The 26,691-nt window shown below is 41.9% G+C and overlaps 1 protein-coding gene across 1 annotated transcript in view; it reads left to right on the top strand.

Annotated features, from left to right (window-relative positions):
* LOC126176447 (dynein axonemal assembly factor 4-like) overlaps window positions 1-26,691 on the top strand; it is a 118,946-nt gene that overhangs the window by 62,509 nt on the left and 29,746 nt on the right. Inside the window, exons 4-5 of the mRNA XM_049923603.1 lie at window positions 4,976-5,241; window positions 20,224-20,324. Of these exons, the coding sequence (XP_049779560.1) occupies window positions 4,976-5,241; window positions 20,224-20,324 (367 nt within the window). The remainder of the gene's footprint in view (window positions 1-4,975; window positions 5,242-20,223; window positions 20,325-26,691) is intronic.

The following is a 26,691-nucleotide window of genomic DNA, read 5'->3' on the forward strand; positions in this document are numbered from 1 at the left end:
CCAAGAGTGTCTTTCCGCCATCCACCTAACCTTCGTAACCTCTTAGTTCATCCCTATGAAATCCCCAAACCACTTTCCCTACCCTCTGGCTCCCACCCTTGTAACCGCCCCCGGTGCAAAACCTGTCCCATGCACCCTCCCACCACCACCTACTCCAATCCTGTAACCCGGAGAGTGTACAATCAAAGGCAGAGCCACGTGTGAAAGCACCCACGTGATTTACCAACTGACCTGCCTACACTGTGAAGCTTTCTATGTGGGAATGACCAGCAACAAACTGTCCATTCACATGAATGGACACAGGCAGACAGTGTTTGTTGGTAATGATGATCACCCTGTGGCTAAACATGCCTTGGTGCACAGCCAGCACATCTTGGCACTGTGTTACACCGTCCGGGTTATCTGGATACTTCCCACTAACACCAACCTATCAGAACTCCGGAGATGGGAACTTGCCCTTCAGTATAACCTCTCTTCTCATTATCCGCCAGGCCTCAACCTCCGCTAATTTCAAGTTGCCGCCGCTCATACCTCACCTATCTTTCAACAACATATGTCTGCTTGTGTCTGTATATGTGTGGATGGATATGTGTGTGTGTGCGAGTGTATACCCGTCCTTTTTTCCCCCTAAGGTAAGTCTTTCTGCTCCCGGGATTGGAATGACTCCTTACCCTCTCCCCAAAACCCACATCCTTTCATCTTTCCCTCTCCTTCCCTCTTTCCTGACGAAGCAGCCGTTGGTTGCGAAAGCTAGAATTTTGTGTGTATGTTTGTGTTTGTTTATGTGTCTATCGACCTGCCAGCGCTTTTGTTTGGTAAGTCTCATCATCTTTATTTTTAGATATATTTTTCCTACGTGGAATGTTGCTTTCGCAACCAACGGTTGCTTCATCAGGAAAGGAAGAGGGTAAGGAGTCATTCCAGGAGCAAACACACACACAAATTTCAAGCTTTCACAACCCACGGTTGCTTGATCAGGAAAGAGGGAAGGAGAGGGAAAGGCGAAAGGATGTGGGTTTTAAGGGAGAGGGTAAGGAGTCATTCCAATCCTGGGAGTGGAAAGACTTACCTTAGGGGGGGGGGGGGGAGGGGGGAAACCCACATCCTTTCATCTTTCCCTCTCCTTCCCTCTTTCCTGACGAAGCAACCGGGGCTTGTGAAAGCTCGAAATTTTGTGTGTGTGTGTGTGTTTTTTTTTTTTTCCCCCTATCTACCAGCGCTTTCCCGTACACAAACAAACACACAAATTTCAAGCTTTCGCAACCAACAGTTGCTTTGTCAAGAAAGAGGGAAGGAGAGGATATATATATATATATATAGAATTAGCAGGATATAAACACTATATAGCAGTATATTGATATTTAATCATCAATTAAGTGAACAGAACCAACTGCTGATAATGTTTGTCTTTGTTCATGTATGGCTTGATTCATTCCATCTCATTTCAAGTTACTTAATGTTGGCATCTGTGTTATAAGATGAGTGAACAGATGAATGTTAATTTCCATAAAAGATATAACTGAAGCACAGATCTATATATATAGTAAAATTGTTACTTGCTGATGTCCGTATATAGAGAATATTTAAGAAAAATTAATATGAGGCATCTTTATAACAGGAGCCAAAACCAAAACTATTCTTCTTCTTCTTCTAAGCTCCCCCCCCCCCCCCCCCCCCCCCCCCATCCATCTGTATGTTTGTGTGTGCGTCACGCAAAAACTACTGCACAAAATTGAATTCGGTTTTCACAGTGTATTGTTCAATGTCTAACTTAAAATTTAATATATATTTCATTTTGATATACCACCTAGAAGCTGTATTATCTATACATACAGAGTGTTTTCCTACACTGGTTCAGTATGAGGAAATTGGAATGCCTAGGAGACACAGGGAAACAGAAGCTTATACTTCCTTTTTTTGTGAAAACAATTTTGCCCTAATCTAATATTTGGTCAAGCAGGAGTTGTCCATGAAAAGGAGTAAAATTGACAATTATTTTATTTTTTTATTTTTTTGTGTAAGGATTACTTCATTATATTGGAAGGAAAAAATCTGGGACAGCAGAACTTTTATACATCTAAACTAAATAAACGAGGATAGAAATGATGGAATCTGTAAAAAGTAGTATTTGGGAACATTATATCATCAGAATAATAATCTTAATAGTTTAATCCTTTTATCCATAGACATTCTTGAATTCTTTCTTGAATCAATGTAACTGTTACTTTTAAGTTTGTCGAATTGATGCTACTATTATCATTGATAAATTTGTCAAGTTGACAATAAAAATCACTTTCTTGCATTTGTTCAGAGGTTTTCATCGTGTCTTATTGATATAAGTGAAGTGATGCAATTGTTGTGATTTCATATTAGTGTCTTCATTCATCTAACTTTTGTCATTCTAGAATTCATTCTGCAATTTATATAACTATTATCTTCGATAAGTTTGTCGAGTAGTAATAATGTCTTCCCGAAAATAATCTTAACTTTTCTTAGCCAAATGAACATGTCTGAGAAGATGAACAGTAAGTGAATGATGATATGAAGAGTGTGTAGCACCACAGTATTCTAGAATTGCATCATCCCAATCTCAAGAGACTTCTTGTGAATTCGAATCATCTTTGAATGCTAATATATCCTGTAATGCTGCATTGTAGTCTGTAGAGAATAATGTAGAATGTAAATGTCATTTGAGTGCAGGCCAATCTCACCACACTGCAGCTTGAAGTGTGGAGACTCAGGAAGAATGTGAGATTTGATAATACTCTGATCTCTTAGGCACCATGAGACTTCCCAATCTGTAGAGACCATTTCCGAATGGGAACTGCATTTGGCCAATGATTGCACCTGTCATGAAATCTCACTTTCTCTTGAAATGCACCAGGAAAGAGAAGCACATTTATCTGGTGACCATAGCCATCATGAAATTTTGCATCTATTGGAGACAGATGAGGAGCACAAGCTTTTTTTATCAGCTGACCAGAGCTGTCATGATATTTTGCAACTTTTGCAGACAAAAGAGCAGCACAAGCTTCATTTGCCTGCTGAGCATTGCCACCATGAACGTTCATGGCTTTTGGAGACAGAAGAACAACATGAGCTTCATTTGTTCACTGGGCATAATCACCATAAAAATTGAGGGCTTTTGGAGACAGATGAGCAGCAGGAGTTTCGTTTGTCTGCTGAGCATAGTCTCCATGAAAATTCAGCTTTTGAAGACAGATGAGTATCATGAGCTTTGTCTGTCTGCTACTCAGAGCCGCTACCATCACTTGAAACAAGAAAGGAGTCATTTATAGAAAGTGCAACTAACACAATCCAGTGAGACCTTTGCAGTTAGAGGAAGACTGACCAAGTGATGCCATTCTTAGGCTTTCAGTCAATGATGATGACAAGTCGATAATGTACAATCCTGAGCAGCTGCCATGGCTAGAAGAAGAGAAAAGTGAATTTGACTATGATTCAGTAATAACGTATATCACTTTTTCTCAACTTGGCTATATGAATGAAATATACACTCATTGCCATGTTTTGAAGTAGCATGGAGAGCCCAAGGGAATCTGCTGTTCATCTGACAAAGTTCGCCTGGAAAGAATACAAGACTCACCAGAGCCATTGACAGAGTTATTAAGTGAAGAACATCCACTATTGTAACACTTTTTGGTGAGGGCTCAGTAAGGTGGCAATCCCCGTGTGCAAGAATTCTTGGACATTTTATTAAACATTGACAAGCTTATATTGCCCAAACTTAATGGATTAGTGCCTTTGTCAGAGAGTGTTTGTTTAATTGTTCCTTCAGTGGAGGAGCTTATTCATATCACTTGTGGAGATGTATCCCAAACAACAAGTCACATGAATTATTGGTTTTGTGAACAAGCAACACTGACATCCAAATGATTAAGTAGCTGCTATAAACCAGAGCATTTTGAAAAAAATTGATGGGAATGAGGTGGTATATTGATCCATAAATACAGTTCTGGACTGTACCAATCCTATCAATTATCCAGTAGTGTTTTTCAACTCCCTTGCTGCATCCAGACTCCCCACACATAACACTGTTCTGAAAGTGGGTCTTCCAATTATGCTGCTTCAGAACTTAGCCCCTCCAAAGCTGTGCAATGGAACTCACATTTAAGTGCTGTCATTTTGTAAGAACATTATAGAAGCTGACATTGTCATGGGCTGTAAAGCTGATGAAATAGTTTCATACCTCATATACCCCTCATTCCCAACAGTTTCCCTCTCCAGTTCAAATGCATGCAGTTTACCATGAGCATATGCTTCACAATGACCATCAACAAATTGCAAGGACAGATGCACTGAGCTCTCAGTGTCAACCTCAGGATGAACTGTTTCTCACATAGACAACTCCACGTAGCTTGTGTGTGATTCACTAGCTCAGATGACATGTTTATAATGGCTCCTATGGGCAAAACATCAAATGTTGTATATAAAGATTTCTTTTTAATTTTTGTAATTCCTTTAAATACAACACAAGGCTGTCCCCCTATTCAGGTTTTTTGATATTCCATACTTCAATTATTTGTATCTGTACTTACAAATACATCAATTCTTTACCATTGCACCATTTTGACAGCTTCACGTTCAGTCTTTTACATATGTTTTTCTCACTGATAATAGGCTTCAGGATTTTTTAAAATACATGCCGGTTCAGGATGCACATGTATGAAGTCACAGGTAAAAGCTAGTATTAAATAAAAAATACACACTTCATTATTTAAAAGTGTTTCCTTATAAAGAAAATACACATTTTTGTTAGGTTATAGCCTTAGTGTTTGTATTAATTTGTTAGCTCCTGGATCTGAAACTAAATGTGATACTGTGTACTACTTAATAATGAATAACAAATGTTGGCTTAAGACTCCTAATGTAGGTTGACATCATTCCAGTATAGTAAGAACACAAGGTTGTTTGTTTTGTGTAGTAATTTTAAATACTGCTCTATATTTTTCAGCAAGTAAGGAAAAACAGTTGAACAGTATAAAAGAACGGACTACTAAACAAAAGATTTTTGTAAAAGGTGAAAGCAAAGATAAAAAATGCATTGACAATAAAAATGTTTCTGATGAAAAAGAATATAAAGAAGCTAACTCAAAGAAAATTTTCCGCAGTGATATACCAAAGCCAGCACCAAGAAAACCCGGGAAAATTCATGTTAGTTTTACTCCTAGGGTGTTTCCAACTCCCAAAAGAGAGTCTCAGGAAAAAGAAGAGCAGGAGGTAAGATGCTCAAACAAAAATAATGGATGTAAAAGTTAGCTTGTCTAATTCATTCAGTCAGATCTGTGCAATGCAGTGCACTCACATTCTGTACAGAATTTTACATTGAATGTGGCAGAAAAAGTGACATTACCTGCAGGGCAGGCATGAACCCTTAAAAAGAAAATCAGTCATCCATATTTAATTTTTGCAACTAGTGGTTGGTTGGTAGTTAGTTAACAATACGACAAAGAAGACAGATATACTTACTGGTGTTAATGGAAAAGACAGTTCATTTAAGAATAGTATTTTGATTTGTTAAGTGCAAGAGAGAAGCTGCTGTAATTACCTATTGGGGATTACATGACATTGTTTTTGTCCTTGGGTTTCATTGCCCGACCCCTAGGTATTACACTATTCTTGACAACAATGTTCAAAATCCAGTATATCTTGGTGGAAGAATTCCCCTTGCTCTCAAGAGTATGCCAATATGTATGTACTCTTTGAGCTTCCCCCCTGCGGGTCCAGGGTAAGAATAGGCCCAAGGTATTCCTGCCTGTTGTAAGAGGCGACTAAAAGGAGTCCCTCCCCCTCAAGGGGGTAGTTTGCACCTGCATCCAGAGACGGACGGTTCAACTACTTACATTTGTGGTCATTTTGGTTTTTCGCTTATTCTGGTTTCTTCCTTCCTTTGTTTGTTTCCTTTCTTTGTCCTTCTCCCTCTCTCACTGTCTTCCTTACTTTTTACCTTGCCTTTTTCTCCTTGCCTTCTTCTCCTTGCCTTCTTGTCCACCCTGTGGTCTCTGCCTCAGCGTTTGAGACAGTCTGTCCTTTCTCTCCTTCTCTCCCTTTTTTTTCCTCTTCTTCTTTCCTCCCTGTGCATGCCTGAAGGCCGACCCACGTGTTTGCAAGCATAGCCGGTGACGGGGTAACGCGTAATTCCCCACCCTGGGTAGACTAGTAAGGCACGCATGTACCCCCTGATAAAGGCCAGGCCCAGGGAGGGGTGATTGCCTGAGCTGACACCTTCCGACCATGCCGATTGGTCCCTCCGTCTGTTTCTCGGGAGGTGTGACCTGAGGTGTAAACATTCACCTAAGGCGGAAAGGCCCTCTGAGAGGGTCCCCACAAGGAAGGAGCGCATCCTCGGAGACACTGGCAATCATGGGGGATTCATCTGCAATGGATTTCTCTTCTTCTTCTCTCTTGACTTCTCGCCAAAAACGGAAACTTGACGAGCCACTAGTGACAAAAGTACTACCGCCTGCTCCAAAGTTCCCCGTAGTTTCTAGATCTAAGGACAGAAAGGATTTTTCATCTGTCAACCCTTTCGTTATTCAGAAGGGCACAGATCCTGTCAGATCTTGTACCAGGATGCATAACGGTACCTTGTTGTTGGAAACTGAGAGCGCCTTTCAGGCACAAAAACTCCTTCGGACCACACTCTTGTACACGTTCCCTGTCTATGTGGAGGCTCACCGCACTTTGAATTCGTCACGTGGTGTGGTATCTACTAGCTCACTCGACGGATTGACTGACGAGGATATTCAGTCATTCCTCGCTTAGCAGGGCGTGACGGCTGTCCATAGGGTCATGAAAAAGGTCAACAGTGACCTTGTACTGACCTGGACACTTTTCTTGACCTTTTATAGTGTTCAGCTGCCGTCGCGCGTCAAAGCGGGCTATGACGCTATTTCTGTTCGCCCTTATGTCCTGACACGTACACGCTGCTACCAGTGTCAACGTTTTTATCACACCCGCCAGTCTTGTTCTAATGCGGCTAAATGCATCACTTGATGCAGGGACGCCCATGAGGGCATCTTCTCGTTGCATGAACTGTCAGGGTGACCCTGCAGCATCCTCCCGTGACTGTCCCATCTACAAGGATGAACATTGTATACAGGAAATTCGGGTCAAAGAGAAAGTGTCCACCTCAGCTGCTCACAAGCTATTTGCTAGTAGGAAGCCCACACTGCTCCCTGCAGGGAAATACAGTACTGTCCTTGCCTCTCCTCGGCCTACCAGTGGGGTGTCGATGCAGACATGCGATCTGACCTTTAGCGCTATGGTCGTCCGTTCGGCCAGTGCTAAGATCGCCCAGTCACCGTCTCCTCTTCCTCCCGTCACCCCTAAGACACAAGCACCTTTATCAGCTTCTGCCAAGACTAAGACCCAGAAGTCAGATGCACGGGCCTTCAAGAAGGGACTGTCCCGTGAAGACTTCCTACGTACCCCGAACTCCCAGCCATCGACCAGTACTTCCACTAAACGACCTTCCAAGAAGGCTCATAGGAAGCAAAGTTCTCATTCTCCGCCACAGCGCATTTCTTCTCCTGCGCCACCCAACCGTAGCCGCCCCAGGCCGTCATCCATTTCGCCTGGCCACACCGCTGTTAGCCGAACATCTAGCCGTTCACCAGCAGAGGAAGCTCCTCCTCCTGGCCATCTAAACATGGTGGCTGACAAACCTATTGAAAAAATGGACGATGACTCTCCGCCTATTGATAGCGTCATGTGTGCTCGCTCGAAGCCAGGCCCTCAGCGGCCTTCGAAGTGACCCCTTCTTGCTTCTCCTTTTTCTTTTTCTTCTCAGAATGGCACTTCGTCATTGGAATATTCGTGGCATTCACTCCAACCAAGAGGACTTAAAGTTGCTGCTACGCTTGCACTGTCCGCTTGTAGTAGCTCTCCAGGAAAGGAAGCTACGCCCATGCGATCGAATTGACTTGGCACAATATGCCTCTGTGCGTTTTGACCTACCCCCTGTGGCAGGTATTCTGGCTCATGGAGGGGCTATGTTGCTGGTCCGGGATGATATCTACTACTATCCCATCACATTGCACACCAACCTGCAGGCAGGCATTTTTGTTGACTGCAATGCCCACCATCACCTTTGGGGCTCTCCAGCATCCTGCCCGAGAGGCTCCCTGTTAGCAGACCTTTCAACCATCTCAATCTTGTCTGCCTCAATACTGGCGCCCCTACTTTTCTTTCAGACAGAACTCACACCTATTCCCATTTAGACCTCTCTATATGTACTACCCAACTTGCACACCAGTTTGAGTGGTACGCTCTTTCTGATACATATTCAAGCGACCACTTCCCTTGTGTTATCCATCTCCTTCATCATACCCCATTTCCAAGCTCAACTAGTTGGAACATCTCCAAAGCAGACTGGGGGCTCTTCTCTTCCAGGGCAACATTTCAGAATCAAAACTTCACAAGCTGCGATAATCAGGTCGCACACCTCACGGCAGTCATTATCACTGCTGCTGAATATTCCATCATTCATACTACTTCTACTCCACGTCGTGTACTGGTCCCCTGGTGGACCGCAGCATGTAGAGATGCTTTACGTGCTCGTCGACGTGCTTTACGCACCTTTAAATGCCACCCTACGATGGCAAATTGTGCTAATTATAAACGATTTCGTACACAGTGTCACCGTGTTATTAAAGAAAGCAAGAAAGCCAGCTGGGCTGCTTTCACAAGCTCCTTCAACAGTTTTACTCCTGTTGTCTGGGGTAGCCTGTGCCGGCTATCTGGCACTAAGGTCCACTCACCAGTTTCTGGCTTGACGGTCACGAATGACGTCCTTGTGGCCCCTGAGGATGTCTCCAATACCTTCGGCCGATTTTTCGCAGAGGTTTCGAGCTCCGTTCATTAACACCCTGCCTTCCTCCCCCGAAAACAGGCAGAGGAGGCAAGGCCACCTAACTTCCGCTCCTCGAATCATGAAAGTTATAATGCCCCATTCACGATGCTGGAACTCAAAAGTGCACTTGCCGGTCATGGTCCTCCGCTCCAGGGCCTGATTCTATTCATATTCAGATGCTGAAGAACCTTTCTCCTGCAAGTAAAGGTTTTCTTCTTCGTACTTATAATCGCATCTGGATTGAGGGTCATGTTCCCACATGCTGGCGTGAATCTATTGTTGTCCCGATTCCTAAGTCATTGAAGGACAAGCTCTTGCCTTCCAGTTATCAACCTATTTCCCTTACCAGCTGTGTCTGTAAGGTGATGGAACGAATGGTTAACTCTTGTTTGGTTTGGCTGCTCAAATCTCGACGCCTACTTACCAATGTACAATGTGGATTTCGTAGGCGCCGCTCTGCTGCTGACCATCTGGTTACCTTGTCAATCTTCATTACGAATAACTTTTTGCGGAAGCACCAGACAGTGGCTGTGTTCTTTGATTTGGAGAAGGCTTACGACACCTGTTGGAGGGTGGGCATTCTCCGCACCATGCATACATGGGGCCTTTGCGGTCACCTCCCTCTTTTTATTCGTGCATTTTTAATGGATCGACAGTTCAGGGTATGTGTGGGTTCTGTCCTGTCCGACGCCTTTCGCCGGGAGAATGGGGTGCCACAGGGCTCACCACAGGGCTCAGTTTTGAGTGTCGCTCTCTTTGCCATAGTGATCAATCCAATAATGGATTGCCTCCCAGCTGATGTATCAGGCTCCCGTTTCGTGGACGATTCTACCATCTACTGCAGCGCACAGTGTACATGTTTCATGGAGCGCTGTCTTCAGTGTTGTCTTGACCATCTTTACTCATGGAGTGCGCCAATGGCTTCCATTTTTGTGCCGAGAAGACGGCATGTATTAACTTCTGGCACTACAAAGTGTTTCTCCCACCGTCCTTACATCTTGGTCCTGTTGCTCTCCCATTTGTGGAGACAACAAAATTTTTAGGTCTTACATTTGACAGGAAACTTAGCTGGTCTTCACATGCGTGATATTTAGCTGCCCGTTGTACCCGTTCCCTAAATGTCCTCCGTGTTCTCAGCGGTACATCGTGGGGAGCGGATCGAACCATCCTACTTTGCCTATATTGGTCGATCGTCCGCTCAAAGCTGGATTATGGGAGCTTTGTATACTCCTCTGCACGGCCGTCCATCTTACGCCGCCTCAACTCTATACAACATTGGGGGTTACGACTTGCGATCGGAGCGTTCTATACTAGTCCCATCAAGAGTCTTCATGCTGAAGCCGGTGAATTGCTACTAACCTACCGGTGTGATATACTGCTTTGTCGGTATGCCTGTCGGCTATTATTAATGCCCAACCACCCGTCTTATCATTCCTTTTTTGATGACTCTCTCGACCGTCAATACGGGTTGTATGTCTCTGCCCTGCTACCCCCTGGAGTCTGCTTTGGTTGCCTCCTTCAGCACCTTGATTTTTCACTCCCTGCAACCTTTAGAGTGGGCGAGAGCCAAACGCCCCCTTGGCTCCAGGCTCAGGTTCACGTTCACCTTGACCTCAACTCGCTGCCAAAGGAGGTTACCCCAGCCTTGGTATACCGCTCATGGTCTTTCAAACTTCATTCGAAGTTCATTAATACAATTTTCATTTATACAGATGGCTCTAAGACCAATGATGGTGTCGGGTGTTCTTTTATTGTTGGGGCACACAGTTTCAAATACTGGCTCCATGGCCACTGTTTGGTCTTCACAGCTGAGCTATTTGCCCCCTATCAGGCTGTTCTTTACATCTGCTGCCACTGACATTCTGCTTATGTCATCTGCTCTGATTCCCTGAGCACCATCCAGAGCCTCAGTGATCTGTATCCAGTTCACCCTTTCGTGCACCGGATCCAACGCTCTCTTCAGCAGCTGGCAGACGACAGTTCTCCGTTACCTTTATGTGGGTTCCTTGCCATGTCGGTATCCCAGGGAACAAAGCTGCAGATGGTCCGGTCAAGGCTGCGGTCCTCCAGCCTCAGACAGCTTCTTGTTGTGTGCCTTAATCTGATTTGTAGCAGGGTCATTTGTCAGCACATTTTATCGCTGTGGCATGCTGATTGGTCTACACTTACTGACAAAAAGCTTCAGGCCTTGAAACCTCTCCCCATGACTTGGACAACCTCTTCACGCCCTTCTCGGTGGGAGGAGATCGTTTTGGCCAGTTACGGATTGGACACTGCCAGTTCAGCCACCGTCATCTGCTGACAGCTGCACCGGTGCCGTTCTGCCCATGTGGGCAAGTGCTGATGGTACGCCACATTTTAGTGTCCTCTCTGAATTTTAATACACTGCGCATTCATCTTGGCCTGCCATGTACTCTGGATGAAATTTTAGCAGATGACCTAGGAACAGCTGCTCGCGTTCTTCGTTTTATCCGCTTGACAAACCTGTGTAAGGACATTTGATTATGCTGTTTCCTTTTAATCCCTTGCCTGTTAATGTGCCTTTTATAGTGTTGTCCTTTTTAGCTGCTGTTTTAACATTGTGCCTCACAGTGCATTCATAATTTAGTCTGGGCGCTAATGACCACTGTAGTTGCGCAAAAAAAACCCTCTCTTTGAGCTTATCTAGATGAATGTCAAGAATATGGCCTTCGAAGAACATCCTGCATCCCATTACCCTGAACTTTGTCGCCATAGCCTTGACCATTTGTGGATAGTTTCTGGGCTTACAGTTGCCCAAATTGCCCAAAACTCCTTGAACTACTGCTATTAAGCAATTCCAAGCAACTTTCTCCTTCTCAGCCAGCGTTGCTTTGGAAATTCCTTGCATAGCATGACCTTCTTTACCTGTGGTGACACAAACACACCACCTTGATCTTTGCCTCAGATAGTTTGCAAAACAAGCCTAGCAGTTATTTGTAGTTTACCAAATCTTTATTCAGGCCTCTAACAAACTACTTCATTAGGCCCAGCTTTGTCTGTAACAGTCCCATCAGCACCTTTGTTGGGTCTGCAGTGGTTCCAACTTGACATTTTTTTTCCACACAGAATTCATTTCTCTTTGACCAGTCACACCTCTTGCAGCTTGCCCCAGTATCTCTGCTATCCCAAAGCCAAAAAAAGCAGAGAAAATCAGCAAAACCACTTGGAGACCATTCAGAAATCTCAGCATTTTAAAGTTTTCTGTTACCTTCCATTGATATTCATCATATTTGCTGGATTTTCCTTTAAATGAACTGAATGAACCAGAAACAGAGATGGTTATTTGTTCCCGTTACGAAATAAAACAGCTTTGAGCCTATTTGATGTGCTGTCTATGAACAGACATCACTCATTTGGATTGAAATTTATTCTGGTAGCATCAAACAGACCAGTCACATTGTGGCAGAAACATAGGTCATTTTGATAAGAAAGGAAACTAGAAAAAAACTTTGTGACACTTTTTCTGTTATGACACATGCATACTTTTATCTAAAAAGTTCCACTGCTTCAATATTGATGTCAGAAGTTCACTCTTTGACTTGGTGAACCAACCTGTCTGATTAAGTCATTAAGATCTTCCTGTTTAGTACAATATGGTTTTCTTTCCTCAGCTGAAAAATATGAATCTCCAACTTCCCATTCACTTTTTTAATACAGGGTGATTCAAAAAGAATACCACAACTTAAGGAATTTAAAACTCTGCAACGACAAAAGGCAGAGCTAAGCACTATCTGTCGGCGAATTAAGGGAGCTATAAAGTTTCATTTAGTTGTACATTTGTTCGCTTGAGGTGCTGTTGATTAGGCGTCAGCGTCAGTTGATGCTAAGATGGCGACCGCTCAACAGAAAGCTTTTTGTGTTATTGAGTACGGCAGAAGTGAATCGACAACAGTTGTTCAGCGTGCATTTCAAACGAAGTATGGTGTTAAACCTCCTGATAGGTGGTGTATTAAATGTTGGTATAAACAGTTTACAGAGAATGGTTGTTTGTGCAAAGGGAAAAGTTCTGGACGGCCGAGAACGAGTGATGAAAATGTAGCACGCATCCAGCAAGCATTTGTTCGCAGCCCAGGAAAATCGACTCACAGAGCTAGCAGAGAGCTGCAAATTCCACAGTCAACTGTATGGAGAGTCCTACGAAAAAGGTTAGTTATGAAACCTTATCGTCTGAAATTGGTTCAAGCACTGTCTGCAGCTGATAAGATTAAAAGAATCGATTTCTGTGATTTTATCCTTGCTCAAATGGAAACAGATGAATCTTTCGTTTCAAAGATTGTGTTTAGTGATGAAGCAACTTTCCACACTAACGGGAAAGTCAACCGTCACAATGTCTGTATATGGGGCACTAAGAATCCGCGGGGAACAACTCAGTATGAACGTGACTCGCCTAAGGTGAACGTTTTCTGTGCCATTTCAGCCAATAAAGTTTTTGGTCCCTTTTTCTTCGAAGGTGCTACTGTAACTGGACTACAGTATCTGGAGATGTTAGAGAATTGGCTGTTCCCTCAGCTCGAACAAGAAGCACAACAATTCATATTTCAGCAGGATGGAGCGCCACCACATTGGCACTTATCTGTCCGTAACTACCTGAACGTCAGCTACCCGAGGCGATGGATCGGCCGCCAGGCAGCCCGTGACAGAGCACTTCATCACTGGCCTCCAAGAAGCCCTGATCTTACCCCCTGCAATTTTTTTCTTATGGGGGTATGTTAAGGATATGGTGTTTCGGCCACCTCTCCCAGCCACCATTGATGATTTGAAACGAGAAATAACAGCAGCTATCCAAACTGTTACGCCTGATATGCTACAGAGAGTGTGGAACGAGTTGGAGTATGGGGTTGATATTGCTCGAGTGTCTGGAGGGGGCCATATTGAACATCTCTGAACTTGTTTTTGAGTGAAAAAAAAAACCTTTTTAAATACTCTTTGTAATTATGTATAACAGAAGGTTATATTATGTTTCTTTCATTAAATATACATTTTTAAAGTTGTGGTATTCTTTTTGAATCACCCTGTATAACTGACATATCTGCAGAGTAGAGTGTCCATTCCATTTTTATTAAAAAAGAGGACATTTTAAAAAGTTTAGTAGAAACCTAATATAATCAAGTGAGAAAACAGGATGCAAACTGTACTGACAAAATTAATGCATGTAGAAGTTTAGATGATGGAGAACCATTAGCTGTACGAGGGGGTACCCCAAAAAAATTTGACCAAACCCATCTCTTATAGCTCGCCTCATAATCTCTACTATCCCAAAGCCCAAGAAGCAGGGAAACTCAAAATACTTCAAACTTCAAAATTACAACTAATACATTTGTCCCACTAGTGCTTCCACTGTTCAAAGCATTTTTTGTAGTCATCTTTAAAAATGGCTGACAGCTCCTCCCTCATTTTTTTCTTGACTTATTCAATGTTGTCAAATCAGTGTCCTTTGAAGACCCTTTTCATGTGTGAAAATAAGAAAAAGTTGCAAGGAGTCAGGTCAAGCGAGCACAGAACATGGGGCAATGAAACCATGCCATTTTTAGCAGAAAACTGTCTAACAGAGATGGCTGTATGTGCAGGTGTGTTGTTGTGGTCTGAGAACCAGTCTCCTGTCTGCCACAAATCAGGTCTTTTTTGTTGAACACTGTTGCACAATCTTCTTAAAACTTCCAAATTAGAGATTGATTGACAGTCCAATCTGGTGGAACAAACTCAGAATGAATTATTCCCTTGGTTCAAAAAAGCAAATCAGCGTTGTTTTGATGTTTGATTTGATTTGACGACATTTTTGGACAGGGTGACGATGATGTCACCATTGGCTTGCTTGTTGCTTTGTTTCTCAGTCATAACCATAGTATCATAACTCATCACCAGTAATGACTCTTGACAGAAAATCTGGATCAGTTTCAAGCTGTTGTTACAAAGTACAACATGTTTCTACTCGGCATTCCTTTTGATTGTCGATCCGAACCTGAGGAACAAACTTGGTAGCAACCCTTTTTGTTCCCAAATCTGTTAAAATTTGCTGAACCAAGCTTCGAAATTCTGACAGTTGATCAATTGTCTGTCAATGATCTGTGAGCACAAGCTCTCAAATTTTTTTCAATATTTCCATCAATTCGGGCAGTTGATGGACATCCAGAATGAGGTTTGTCAACAATCAATGTGTCTTCATTTTTAAATTGAGCAACCTACTCATACACTTAAGTTTTAAGCTGTTTTTGACATTAAAATAGTTTCAGCAGCGTTTTTACTGAGTAGAAAACAAAACTTGACAGCTGCACATTGTTCACTTAAACTCGCCATCATAAAAAAAGAGAACAAAACAGTGCTAGCAGAATCAATCACTGCAGATGAATGAAACAAGTCAGGCCGACAACACAGGTGGCACTGAACTGGCAGTGAGATGCACTATGCACACTTAGCAGCAGAAATGCCTGCTACAAAAGCTCTGCCCATGGCAATGTTATTCCAGTTTCTTTTTGGTATCCCCTCATATAATGGAATGAAGACCATGAAAATTTGTGCCAGACCATGACTCAGACACTGATTTGCCATTTATCTCAAGCAATCACCTTACCATTAACCTATCCAAGCACAGCTCACAGCCTCACCCAAACTTCCACGTCATCAAGTATGTGTCTACAGCCTGCAGTCATGCCTCCTTTATGTGTATTTCTGTACAGGGAGGCATTTTTAATGTATGAGTGCAGGTTTCAAACACGTGGTTGGCAGCATATGGGAGTTGGATCTAGCCATGAGTCATGCTCAGATAGCCTAAGGGTAAGGTGACCGCTCATGATAAGCAAGAAATCCGGATTCGAGTCCCAGTGTGGCATGAATTTTCATTGTCATCATTGGATTATACAGCTGATGTATGTCCATATTCACAGCTGCAAATACATTTTGTATATTTTATAATGGCTGTAGTCATCACAGTACCTCTTCATTCGGACATGCATGCATGTCAAAAGGAACATTGCACCATACTTCTGAACAACACAGGCACTGTATTATTGTCTAGAAGTTTAGCTTTGCATTACATACTCAAATGATTGAAAATGACTTTTTACAATTAATTCTGCTGCTCTGTCACCTTTATGTATTTTGTTAAGATATGCACTTTTGTTTGAACTCTCATGCAATGTTTCTCAGTCTTATCAATCTTAACATGATTCTCAATGTCAGACTTTCCACCATGTCCAATAGCAAAGCATGATTTGCAAAATGTATATTCTACACTTTCTCCGCTGTCAGTGCAAAAATAAACTCACTATTGTATTGCTGTCAAAATTACACTTTCGTTTTGGCATGATGAAATAATGAACATGAATCATTACTACCAACAGTGCAAAACATGAACAGTAAATAAACAAAAATTGTAGAACAAATTGTACCAGTGGTGCTTCATAGCATACATACATACCTGCGCAATGCGCATTACATTGCAAATCAAACATCCTGTAGCATAAAATACTTTAGACAAGCAGAATCACACAAAAATCAGGACATTTGAGCATCCCTAACATAACTTTCAAGCCAGTAGAACATTTTGGAAGAAAACAGGACTGTCTTGGGAAAAACAGGACAGATGGACACCCTACTGCAGAGGTATAGCTCTGTGCAGTGAGGCACTGCAGCAATGGATGAGAAATTCCCAAATAACAGCAGAGGCATTCTTCCCCCTCTGACATGTGGAAGGGCCCAACATGCAGAAATAGTAATTGTTTGAGTGATCAGCTCACCCACTCCAAATTTTTGTGATAGCAAATGCTGTGGATCTCTTTTTTACTTCTGTACCATCCTGACAAAGTGTAAAAGAAAGAACTTTTATGACATAAGTGTAATTGACTGCTGAACAGCAACAAGAAGTCCAATAACTAAGCAAACAATTGTAAAAAATATTTTTCAAAATACAATAAAATATTGTCCCTGGTGCTCACAAATGAAATCAAGCATTTCCAAATCTTTTCATAATCACCACACATCATACAAGATGCCTTGCCTTGTTAAAATGACAACATAGCCATACAAAGCAAAATTTATCTGCTGAATATTTGCAGCCTCTTGATGCCATATTTTAAAAATTTATAATCCTGTCTGAAAATTACAGGTAAACTAGGATAGTGAGTATCAGTTCACATTACATAACTCAAGTATCAGAACTACTCTGAAAAACATAAACAAACATAAAATTCCTAAATGTCAGATTCCTGCTATCAAAAGCAAAGATTATTAGGAATTATATGAGTGATGAACAGCCACTCCATTCCCAGGATCATGAGAGATCCAAGATGCAGACAAAAGCTGAAAGTAACAGTAAGCTGTAGCAACTAGGTGCAGTTTTACCTGCTACAGATCACTGTTGCATCAGCTTTCTTACCTGCATCTTTTTTATCTTCTAACCAAAGCAAGTTTTCTGTCTTTATATTTCCTATACAGCTTTGTAATTCCTTGTTCAACTTTTTCAATAGAGAAAGATCCTTGAAAAGTTCTGATGATGATAATTTTTTTCTGTGTGTGTCAGCATTGTATGTTTGAATAAGAAAAGTTATAATTAAAGTAGACTGATTTATGATAAAATTATATCCAAGGATTTATCAACTGCACACTTCCACTGGGAAAATTTCAATGCAGGTTTTGAGCACCACAATACAAAGATAATTAATATGAAATTTGAATGCTCTAATTGTAAAAATCGGCCTATAATAACCACCATTAGAAACGTCAGTGAAACTAAATCTGAAATCCTTTTTCTTTTTCTGAATAGGTAACATGGAAAGCGTTACATCACAGTAAAGTGATGAACAAAAGGTTTTAATAAATTCATTTATGTTTTTCACAACTATTTTGAAATCTGCTATCCTCTCAAACAAAAGAAAGTAACAAAACAGAAATGAAAAGAGTGATGTTACCCCAGGTATACCAGTATTCCTAAAGAAGAAAGAAAGAGAGACTACAACAATGCCAGAATTTGATAAATATTTTAAGATATAAAAGCAGAGCCTATATAAAATTATTAAGGTATCAGGAACAATAACAGATGATAATTTCACAAAGAACAAAATAACATTAGTATGGATGTTGTTAAAAGAGAAACAGACAGCTGGTAAAAGATAACAATATCATTTATCTAAAACACTCATAACAAAAGTTACAAAGACCAAACCAAAAACAATGTCCAAACAAAGGAAATAATAAAAATTATTGTTGACCCAAGCTCAAGTTTTTTTTCTGGCTCTTAAGATATTCCTTACAAAATTTTAAAGAAATTTGCTTTGAAATAGCAAAGGAAGTAGCCAGTGTCTGTAGTTCATCACTATCTAGTGACGGGGTAAAAACATGGTGTTAACTATGATCAACAGGGTGCTGTAATAATGGTAAACATTCTTCTGCACATATAGCCACAGTAAGTATGCTTAAGAAGAGTCTAGGTATTATTATCTATGCATGTACATTTTTTAGAGTTCTAGCCACAGTTTGAACTGAAAGTACTACTAAAAAAAAGTCAATCAGTGGAAAGTCCAGGAAGGAATGGCAGCAGTGTGGAAAGCATAGATTGTTACTCGCCACATAGAGGTGGCATTCAGTCACAAACAGGCACAATGAAGAAGACTGCTAAAATTTTAAAGCTTTCAGACAGAGTCCTTCTGCAGTAGATAACACACACACACATATTCACACAAGCACAACTCACACATACACAGCCACTGTCTCAGGGCACTGGAGACCAACTGCCATTACATATGATGGAGTAGTAATCTGCTAGGATGGCTTGTGGGCAAGAGGAAGAGGCATGACGTGGAAGGATAGCAGAATATAGGTGGGAAAATGTGCTATTGCTGCCCAGCAGAACATTCAAGGGCTTGGTGGGGACAGGGTAAGGTTGTTATGTAGGAAGACTGTGATGGGTAGGAGGGTTTGGGGGGGGGGGGGTGGAAGAGGAGAGAAGTAGAGATGGGGAAAATATTTGTAGGTGAATTGGCAGGATAGAACACGTGTAGTACCGGGGTGTTAGCGGGAATAGGTAGGTAGGAGACAAGACAAGTGAAGGCTTGGGCCAAAAGGTTATGGGGATGAAGGATATTTCATAGGGAGAGTTCCCACCTCCTCTATGCAGAAAAATGAAAGAGGGTGGGAAGAATCCAGATGGCACGCACTGTGAAACAACCATTGAAGTGAAGCATGTCATGTTGGGTGGCATGTTTAGCAGTATGAGTGGCTACCCCGAAATTGTGCCAAGAACTAGTTGGAACACTCACTTTATAAACATTCTGCCCAACATTATGTACTTCTCTTTAATGACTGCTTCAGAGCCCATGCCATCTGCATCCTTCCTATCAAAACCAGCTTTTCTGACTGTGCAGGTGGGAACTACCCCTACAGCATATCATTCATTCTCTTAACCTGACCTAAACCTTCACTAGTCCCTGTCTGCCATCTACCTATCCTTTTCCCTGCTACCACTACAGTACTACACATGTCTTCTGTCCTGCCAATGCACCTACAAATATTTTCCCCTTCTCTACCTCTCTGTCTTTCCTTGTCATCAGGGCAGGAAAGAGGAGAGAAGTAAAGAAGGGGAAAGTATTTATAAGTGTGTAGGTGGGATAGAAAGTGTGTGTAGCCTCTTTCCTACCCAGGTGGAAAGGAAAGAGGAGAGAAATAAAGAAGAGGAAAGTATTTGTAAGTGTGTAGGTGGGATAGAGGGTGTGTGTAGCCTTCTGACGCTGTGCTTAACAGCCCTATCCTTGCCTAAACAACACCCTGCGCACTCTGACAGGAAGCATTGGCATCTTTTCCCACCCATACTATGTTATCCCTCCCCTTGCCACCTCATGTGCCCTCCTTACCCCCAATACCCATCCCAGTAGATTGCTGCTCTGCCAGATGCAGTAGTGGTTGGGCTCTAGTGCTCTGAGGCAGTTGCTGTGTGTGTGTGTGTGTGTGTGTGTGTGTGTGTGTGTGTGTGTGTTGTGCTTGTGTGAATGTGTGTGTGTTTTCTAGTGCAGAAGAAGAATTCTGTCATAAAGCTTTTATATTTTAACAGTCTTTTTCATTGTGCCTGTCTGCAACTCAAGTACTGCTGTATACATATTCGCTTATATTTCTTATGTACATTAATAAAAGCAATATTTCTTATGATTTATGCTGTTAAAGATGTGTGTATGTGTAATAGATATATTGTTTAAAATCGTGACATCAATTCACATAGACTCATCTCATCATCTCACAACAGCTGACTTGTTTGATATCAGTTTATATCTTTTGTACAAAAATGGTGAAGAGGAACAATAATAGCAATACAGTTTAATACTAATTTGCATGATAATTTTTAGTGGCTGAAGAAACAATATGAGGCAAGGAAAAATGTGGGATTTGTGGAAGAAGATCTTCTCCCAGAAGAGAAGGACCCAGACTGGCTCAAACAAAAAGGAGAGTAAGTACAGATTGCCTGAAAATTTTTTTACACTTTTCCTTGAAATGGCATGTATCCTATAAATTCTGAACATCCTGTTATTAAAAGTTGCAGAATTTTCCATTATAAATCATTTGGACAGATCAAAATGTGCAATACTTATAGTATACTAAGCTTAACTGTTAATCTCTTTTGTTAAAAGATATTATTCATATTCAACCATGTGAAAAGGATAGAGTGCTCCTCACCACATTGAGGAGGCTTTGAGTAGCAGACAGGCACAATGAAAAGAGTGCCAAACTGTAGGACTAGGGCAGAAATATCCTTCTTCAGAAGCAGCATAAAACACACACACACACACACACACACATATGCACACACATGTGGCTAGTCTACGAGCCACTCGTGACTGACTGTTGGCTGTGCTTGTGTCTGACATGGGCAGCACTCTGAAGTGGGTGATGGGGGTAAGGAGGAGGTATGGGCTTGGCATGGGGAATGATATCAGGGCAGGTGTGGAGGGAAGATGATATGTTGCTGTGGGAGTGAGCAGGCTCATGCTTGGGACAGGATACAGCAGCTAGGTGCAGAGTGTGAAGGCTGCACTGGGGGACTTCCGAGCCACACTACATCGGTCTTGTCCAGATACATCTCACGGCCACATGACTGCACAGAATGTTGGTGCAGCATCTCTAATGTCAAATATAAATATTCCTAGACATTAAAATAATTCACAATTCCTCCCACATACTTGCGTATTCTCACTTTATTTTCTGTATGTTCCTGTGCCACACATACTCTCTTGAGCCCCATACTTAATCATCCCCACCCTCCTATCTTTCCTATCCAACTTCATGTACTTACCCATCTAATCCAGTTACACCTGCTGTCCCCTTTGTTCACACATATCCACTCAACAAGCTTTATCTAACTATTATTGTTTTTCTTTATTTATTTTTCTTTTTGATCTTATTGTATTTTCATGTCAATTTGAGTTCATTCTCGTCTTTCAGCATCAGCCCTATGCCCTCAGGTCTCACCTTTTTCCCCCTATGCCTCATCCACTTCATCTTTCAGTGATCTTTTCCCTGCAGTGTTGCCGAGTATCAAGAGTGGTGCAAGAAGTATTGACCACTGCAGAGATACTGCACAGCAAGCGGTATCACAAGGCACCAATGTGGTGCTAGGAAGAAGCCATGCCTCCTGTAGTTCCAAGGCACCACTGCCATGCCTCTGGCCTGAAATAGCTTCAACAGAGGCCAGCAGGGCACTGTTCAAAGTCAGATCATGCCCACTTCCAGGAAGTAGAGGGAATCATAAATAAAATGCAAAACAAATTCTCTGTGGGATGGGATGAAATCTCCTCCATTATATTAACACAATGCAAACATTCACTCATACCTGTTCTGATCCACCTCATCAATGAAAGTTTGAATGAAGGTGTGTTTCCACCTGAATTAAAATATAAAATAGTCAAGCCATTGCACAAAAAAGGTAGTATTGTCAAAGTTGAAAACTACCAACCCATTAGCTTAATTCCAATCTTAAACAAAGTATTAGGAAGAATTATTTCACTTAGAAAACTTTCTTGTCAAAGAAAAAGTGCTACAAGAAACCCAACAGGGTTTTAGGAAAGGCTATTCAACATCATCTGCCATATGTGATATAGTACACATGATACTTATGAAATTAGATGAAAAAGAAAGGGTGGCATGTTTGTTCCTAGATTTATTACGTGCATTTGACACGGTATCTCATGAGCTGCTACTTGAGAAACTGGAAACTTATGGTATCAGAGGAATAGCCAATAGTCTCATACAGTCATACCTACAAGACAGATATCAGGTCACACAAGCCGCACACAAAGTGGGCAACGTTATTAAGTAGTACAACTCCAGTCCAGCTATAGTAAAATATGGTGTGCCCCAAGGGTCAGTTCTGGGCCCTTTATTGTTCATGCTGTATGTTAATGATCTGCCCCAGAACACAACAGCAAGATACTTAACTATGCGGATGACAAAACTGTTGTTAACTGGGGAACCAACAAGAATGATTTGGCCCAAAATTGTTCTGGTGTCTTATTTGGATTGAAGAATTACTTCCAAAACAATCACTTAAGCTTAAACATCAATAAAACAAATCTAATGAAATTTCAAATCACCACAAACAAGATGAAATGCAATGGAGTGTTGTGTCTGATGATGGTACAGAAATAAAATTGAAAGATAAAACTTTCTTCCTTGGTATAATGTTAGATCAGCATCTCTTGGGAGCATCATATCGATTTCTTATGCCAAAAACTAAGCAAATCAATTTATGCAATGTCGACAATGTCACAATTTCTTAAATATGAGCAAATGAGTATAATCTACTAGGCTTTAGTGTATCCATACCTCACATATTGAATTGAAGTTTGGGGATGTGCTGCTGCCACGTATGTAAATAGGGTATTCATCCTTCAAAAAAAGGGGAGATAGAGTCCTGTGTAAGCTTAGATATAATGAGTCCTGCAAAGCAGTTTCAAAAATTAAGAAACTATTAACACTCCCATCACTATATATTTATAAAACTGTTCAGCTGATACTAAAATACAAGCAGTACAATCATCTAAATAGAGAACTGCACATGTTCAATACTAGAAGGTACAATAAACATCACCTGGAAAGAAATAATACAAAAAGTGCAGACAAGAGCCCCTATGACATCGGGATCAAATTTTATGACTAACTTCCAAAAAAATTAAAAAACTTAAGTGGAAACTGCTTTGAAATTGCCTTGAAGGAGTTCCTCATCAATAAGTGTTTTTTATAATATTAAGGAATTTCTCTCAGAGGAATAGAATACTTTCATTTGTATAAATAGTTTTTACATGTACCCAAAAAAAAGCAACATATTTCTTATCTGTAGGCCTATTGGATGTAAGTGTTCCCCACAATTTTATAAGGGGAAATGATCACTATGTGAACAGCTGTAAGGGAGTGAAGAGACTTCTGCCTCCTGAACAGTGTTAACAAGTGTCTATGAACTAATGTTTTCTAGTGACTTCAGCAAAGCCACAGTAAGGCCATCCTGAATTTCTATGTATTCATCACTAAGTAATCATGGCTCATTTGCCATGTTCCGAATCACAGGTTCGCGGGTGCAACCTCATAGCTACAGCCCAGCCTGGCAAGCAAAGATGAGTTTCATAGTAATTAATAAAGTATTACTTATTCAGAAGGTTCTAATTAACTGTATTATTACTAGCTACTTCAGTGTCCTAATAGTCAGACACACCATTCCTCATGTATTTTTACATTTTTTTTATCCCTCACTATGGATGTTTTGCTCCTTCCATTTGCCCCAGTATAGAAAAGCTTCCCTATCCCTAGCTAGAACAGTGTCCCACATACTGCTCCTGAGTTGTTGCTAAGCTCAAGGATTTTCCCCAAAAGGCCCGACAATCAAATTAACAATCTCTCTCGGCAACCCCTCCTTTCACAGTGGCCATAATTCTGTCAGTCTATAGCCCTCACCTTCCTAGTCCTGCAAAACCATATAAATTCAAGACAAACCTCCTTGCAATACCTCCTCTCCATCTGTAAAATTCTCCTGAACTGAAACTGTTGCACTTCAGGAACTAGAGCAGCATGCTCAATGCCACCTCAAAGAACTCACCAAACTGTTGATCTACTCTTCATCAAACCTCCTCTGCATCCCTCATTGCTGGCAAACCCTGCCTTGTAGACCTTCTACATTTACCATACCCTCAAAACTCCCTCCCACCAACATAAAGAATCTAGAACCTAAAAAGATGCAAAATACCCTCATAAACATATCCTCCAAATGCCTCAGTCCCACAGAAGTATCTTTCCTTTATAGCCCCACTCCCAAATTTAGTCATGCTAGATTTGTTAAAGATTTCTCCTTCTCCTGATCCCTACAGTGTAATCACTTTTTCACTACTGACTGTACCAATCAGACTCAATCCAAAACTAATATTGAACCCTGCCTGAATCTGTTCATCCTCCATCCAGCCATGATCCATCCCCACTGCCCCCAAAGCACCCCAGATTTCCTAATCTTGAACCCTACCTCACCATTATTCCCAAAATCCCTCAACATGGAAACAAACCTTATATCTGCAGAAAGAACCTTGCTCCACCACATGAAAACTGATCCTAACCTTATAATCCTACCTGCTAACAAATTCTCCACACTGTCTTATACTTGCCCCCTAACTTCCATAAAGCCAACTATCCAAGATGCCCTGTGTGGCCTGTCAGTGTGCCCCCACTGAGAGAATCTCTGCTCTGGTGGACCAACATCTTCAGCTTATTACTTATTACCCGTAGCCTCCCCTCCCGTTTAAAAGACACCAATCATTTCCTCCAGTAACTCTTCACAGTTCCTGTCCCTTTTCCATCCAGTACCCTGCTCATCATTGTCAGTGCCACTTCTGTCAACATTAACATCCCTAACATCAATGGCCTTGCTGCTATTGCACATTACCATTGCCAAAACACAACTGGCTCCAAACCTATAAACAACTTCTTGTCACCATAACCAGTGTCCTCATCCACAATTACGTCACCTTTGAAGGCCAAACGAATCCATGGTGCAGCAATGGGCATCCACTTGGCCCATCCTATGGTAATCTATTCAAGGGCCATCTGGAGGAATCCTTCTTAACCAACCAGAATCCCAAAGCCCTCACCTGGTTCTGATTCACTGATGACATCTTCATGATGTGAGGCACCCTATTCACTTTCCTCCAGAACCGCAACACACCCACCCCCATTTGCTTCACGAGGTCCTCATCAACCCAACAAGCGAACTTGATCGATGTTAACCTCCACCTCAAGGATGGTTACTCGGTACCTCCATCCACGTCAAATCTACCAGCAATCAACAATATCTCCACTTCAGCAGCAGTGACCCATTCCAGAACAAGAAATTCCTCCCACATAGCCTAGCCACTTGTGGTCATCACATCTGAAGTGACAAGCATCCCTCTCCAAAGATAACAAAGGTCTCACTGAGGCCTTGAAAGACTGAAATTACTCTTCCAATCTTGTACAGAAACAGGTCTCTCAAGCCTTGTCACTCCAGTCACCTACCACATCCCACATGCCCACCGTCTGGCCACAAGGAAACTTCTGTCTTGTGTTAGTACATCCATGACTGAAGCAACTGAACCACATTCTCCTTCAGTGTTTTGAAAGCCTTGTGTCAGGTCTTGAAATGAGAAAAGTCCTACTCACTGTCCTCCCCACCATTACGATACTGGTATTCCACCACCTACTGAACCTCACAATGTCCTTGTCCATCCCTAATCCACCCCTGATCCCAATCCCTTGCCTCAATGCTCATATCCTTGCAGCAGACCTTGATGCAAGACCTGTCCCACAAATTCTCCCTCTACCACCTACTCCAGTTCTACCACAGTCATATCCTGCCCCATCAAAGGCAGGGTTACATATGAAAGCAGCCACATGATCTACTTACTAGGTTGAAAGCACTGTGCTGCTTTCTATATGGTCATGACAGCTAACAAGGTGTCTTCCTACATTAAGAGCCACCACCAAATTGTGGCTAAAAGATAGCTGGTTTACCCAGTTGCTGATCATGCCACCCAACAGTGTGTTTCACTTCAACAACTGCTTCACAGACTGTGCCATCTGGATCCTTCCTACCAACAACATCTTTTCTGAGTTGTGCAGGCAGGAACTCTCCCTACACCATATCCTTTGTTAATGTAAACCCTTGGTCTCATCCTTCACTAATCCCTGTCATCTGCCCTACTCCCTGCTCCCACTCAGTACTACGCACACCTTATATTCCACCAACCCAATTACCCGTATTCCCCCCTTCTCTACATCTCTCCTTTCCATTCTCCCTTTCCCCCTTCCTCAGCACAGTCCTATCCCATCCCAACTGTGCACCTGTTCACTCCCACAACAGCACATCATCTTCCCCCACACCTACCCGACTATCCCTTCCCCTCTACATCCGACGCCTTCTCCTTATCCCACCATCCACCTTGAATTGCTACTCATGTCAGATGCAGCTCACAGTCAAGCCTAAGTGACCATAGGCAGTAGCCATGCATGTGTGAGTCATGTTTGTGTGAGTGCGTGTGTTTTCTGCTTATGAAGAAGACGTTTTTTCGGTAACTTCTACATAGAGTATGTGAAAGAACTTGCCCATCTTCTAGCAGCAGGTCTCTGGAGGGCAAAGCATTCATAATTGTTGGAAAAAGGAGGCAGGTCATTCCCATTTTCAAAGAGGATCATCAAACAGAAACATAAAACTATAGACCTTTACCTGTGATATCAGTCTGTTGTGGAATTTAGAAACATGTCTTATGCTCACATATCATGACATTTCTGGAGACTAAAAATCTGCT

Source organism: Schistocerca cancellata, chromosome 3 (genome assembly GCF_023864275.1).
Source record: "Schistocerca cancellata isolate TAMUIC-IGC-003103 chromosome 3, iqSchCanc2.1, whole genome shotgun sequence".
Lineage (NCBI taxonomy): Eukaryota > Metazoa > Arthropoda > Insecta > Orthoptera > Acrididae > Schistocerca > Schistocerca cancellata.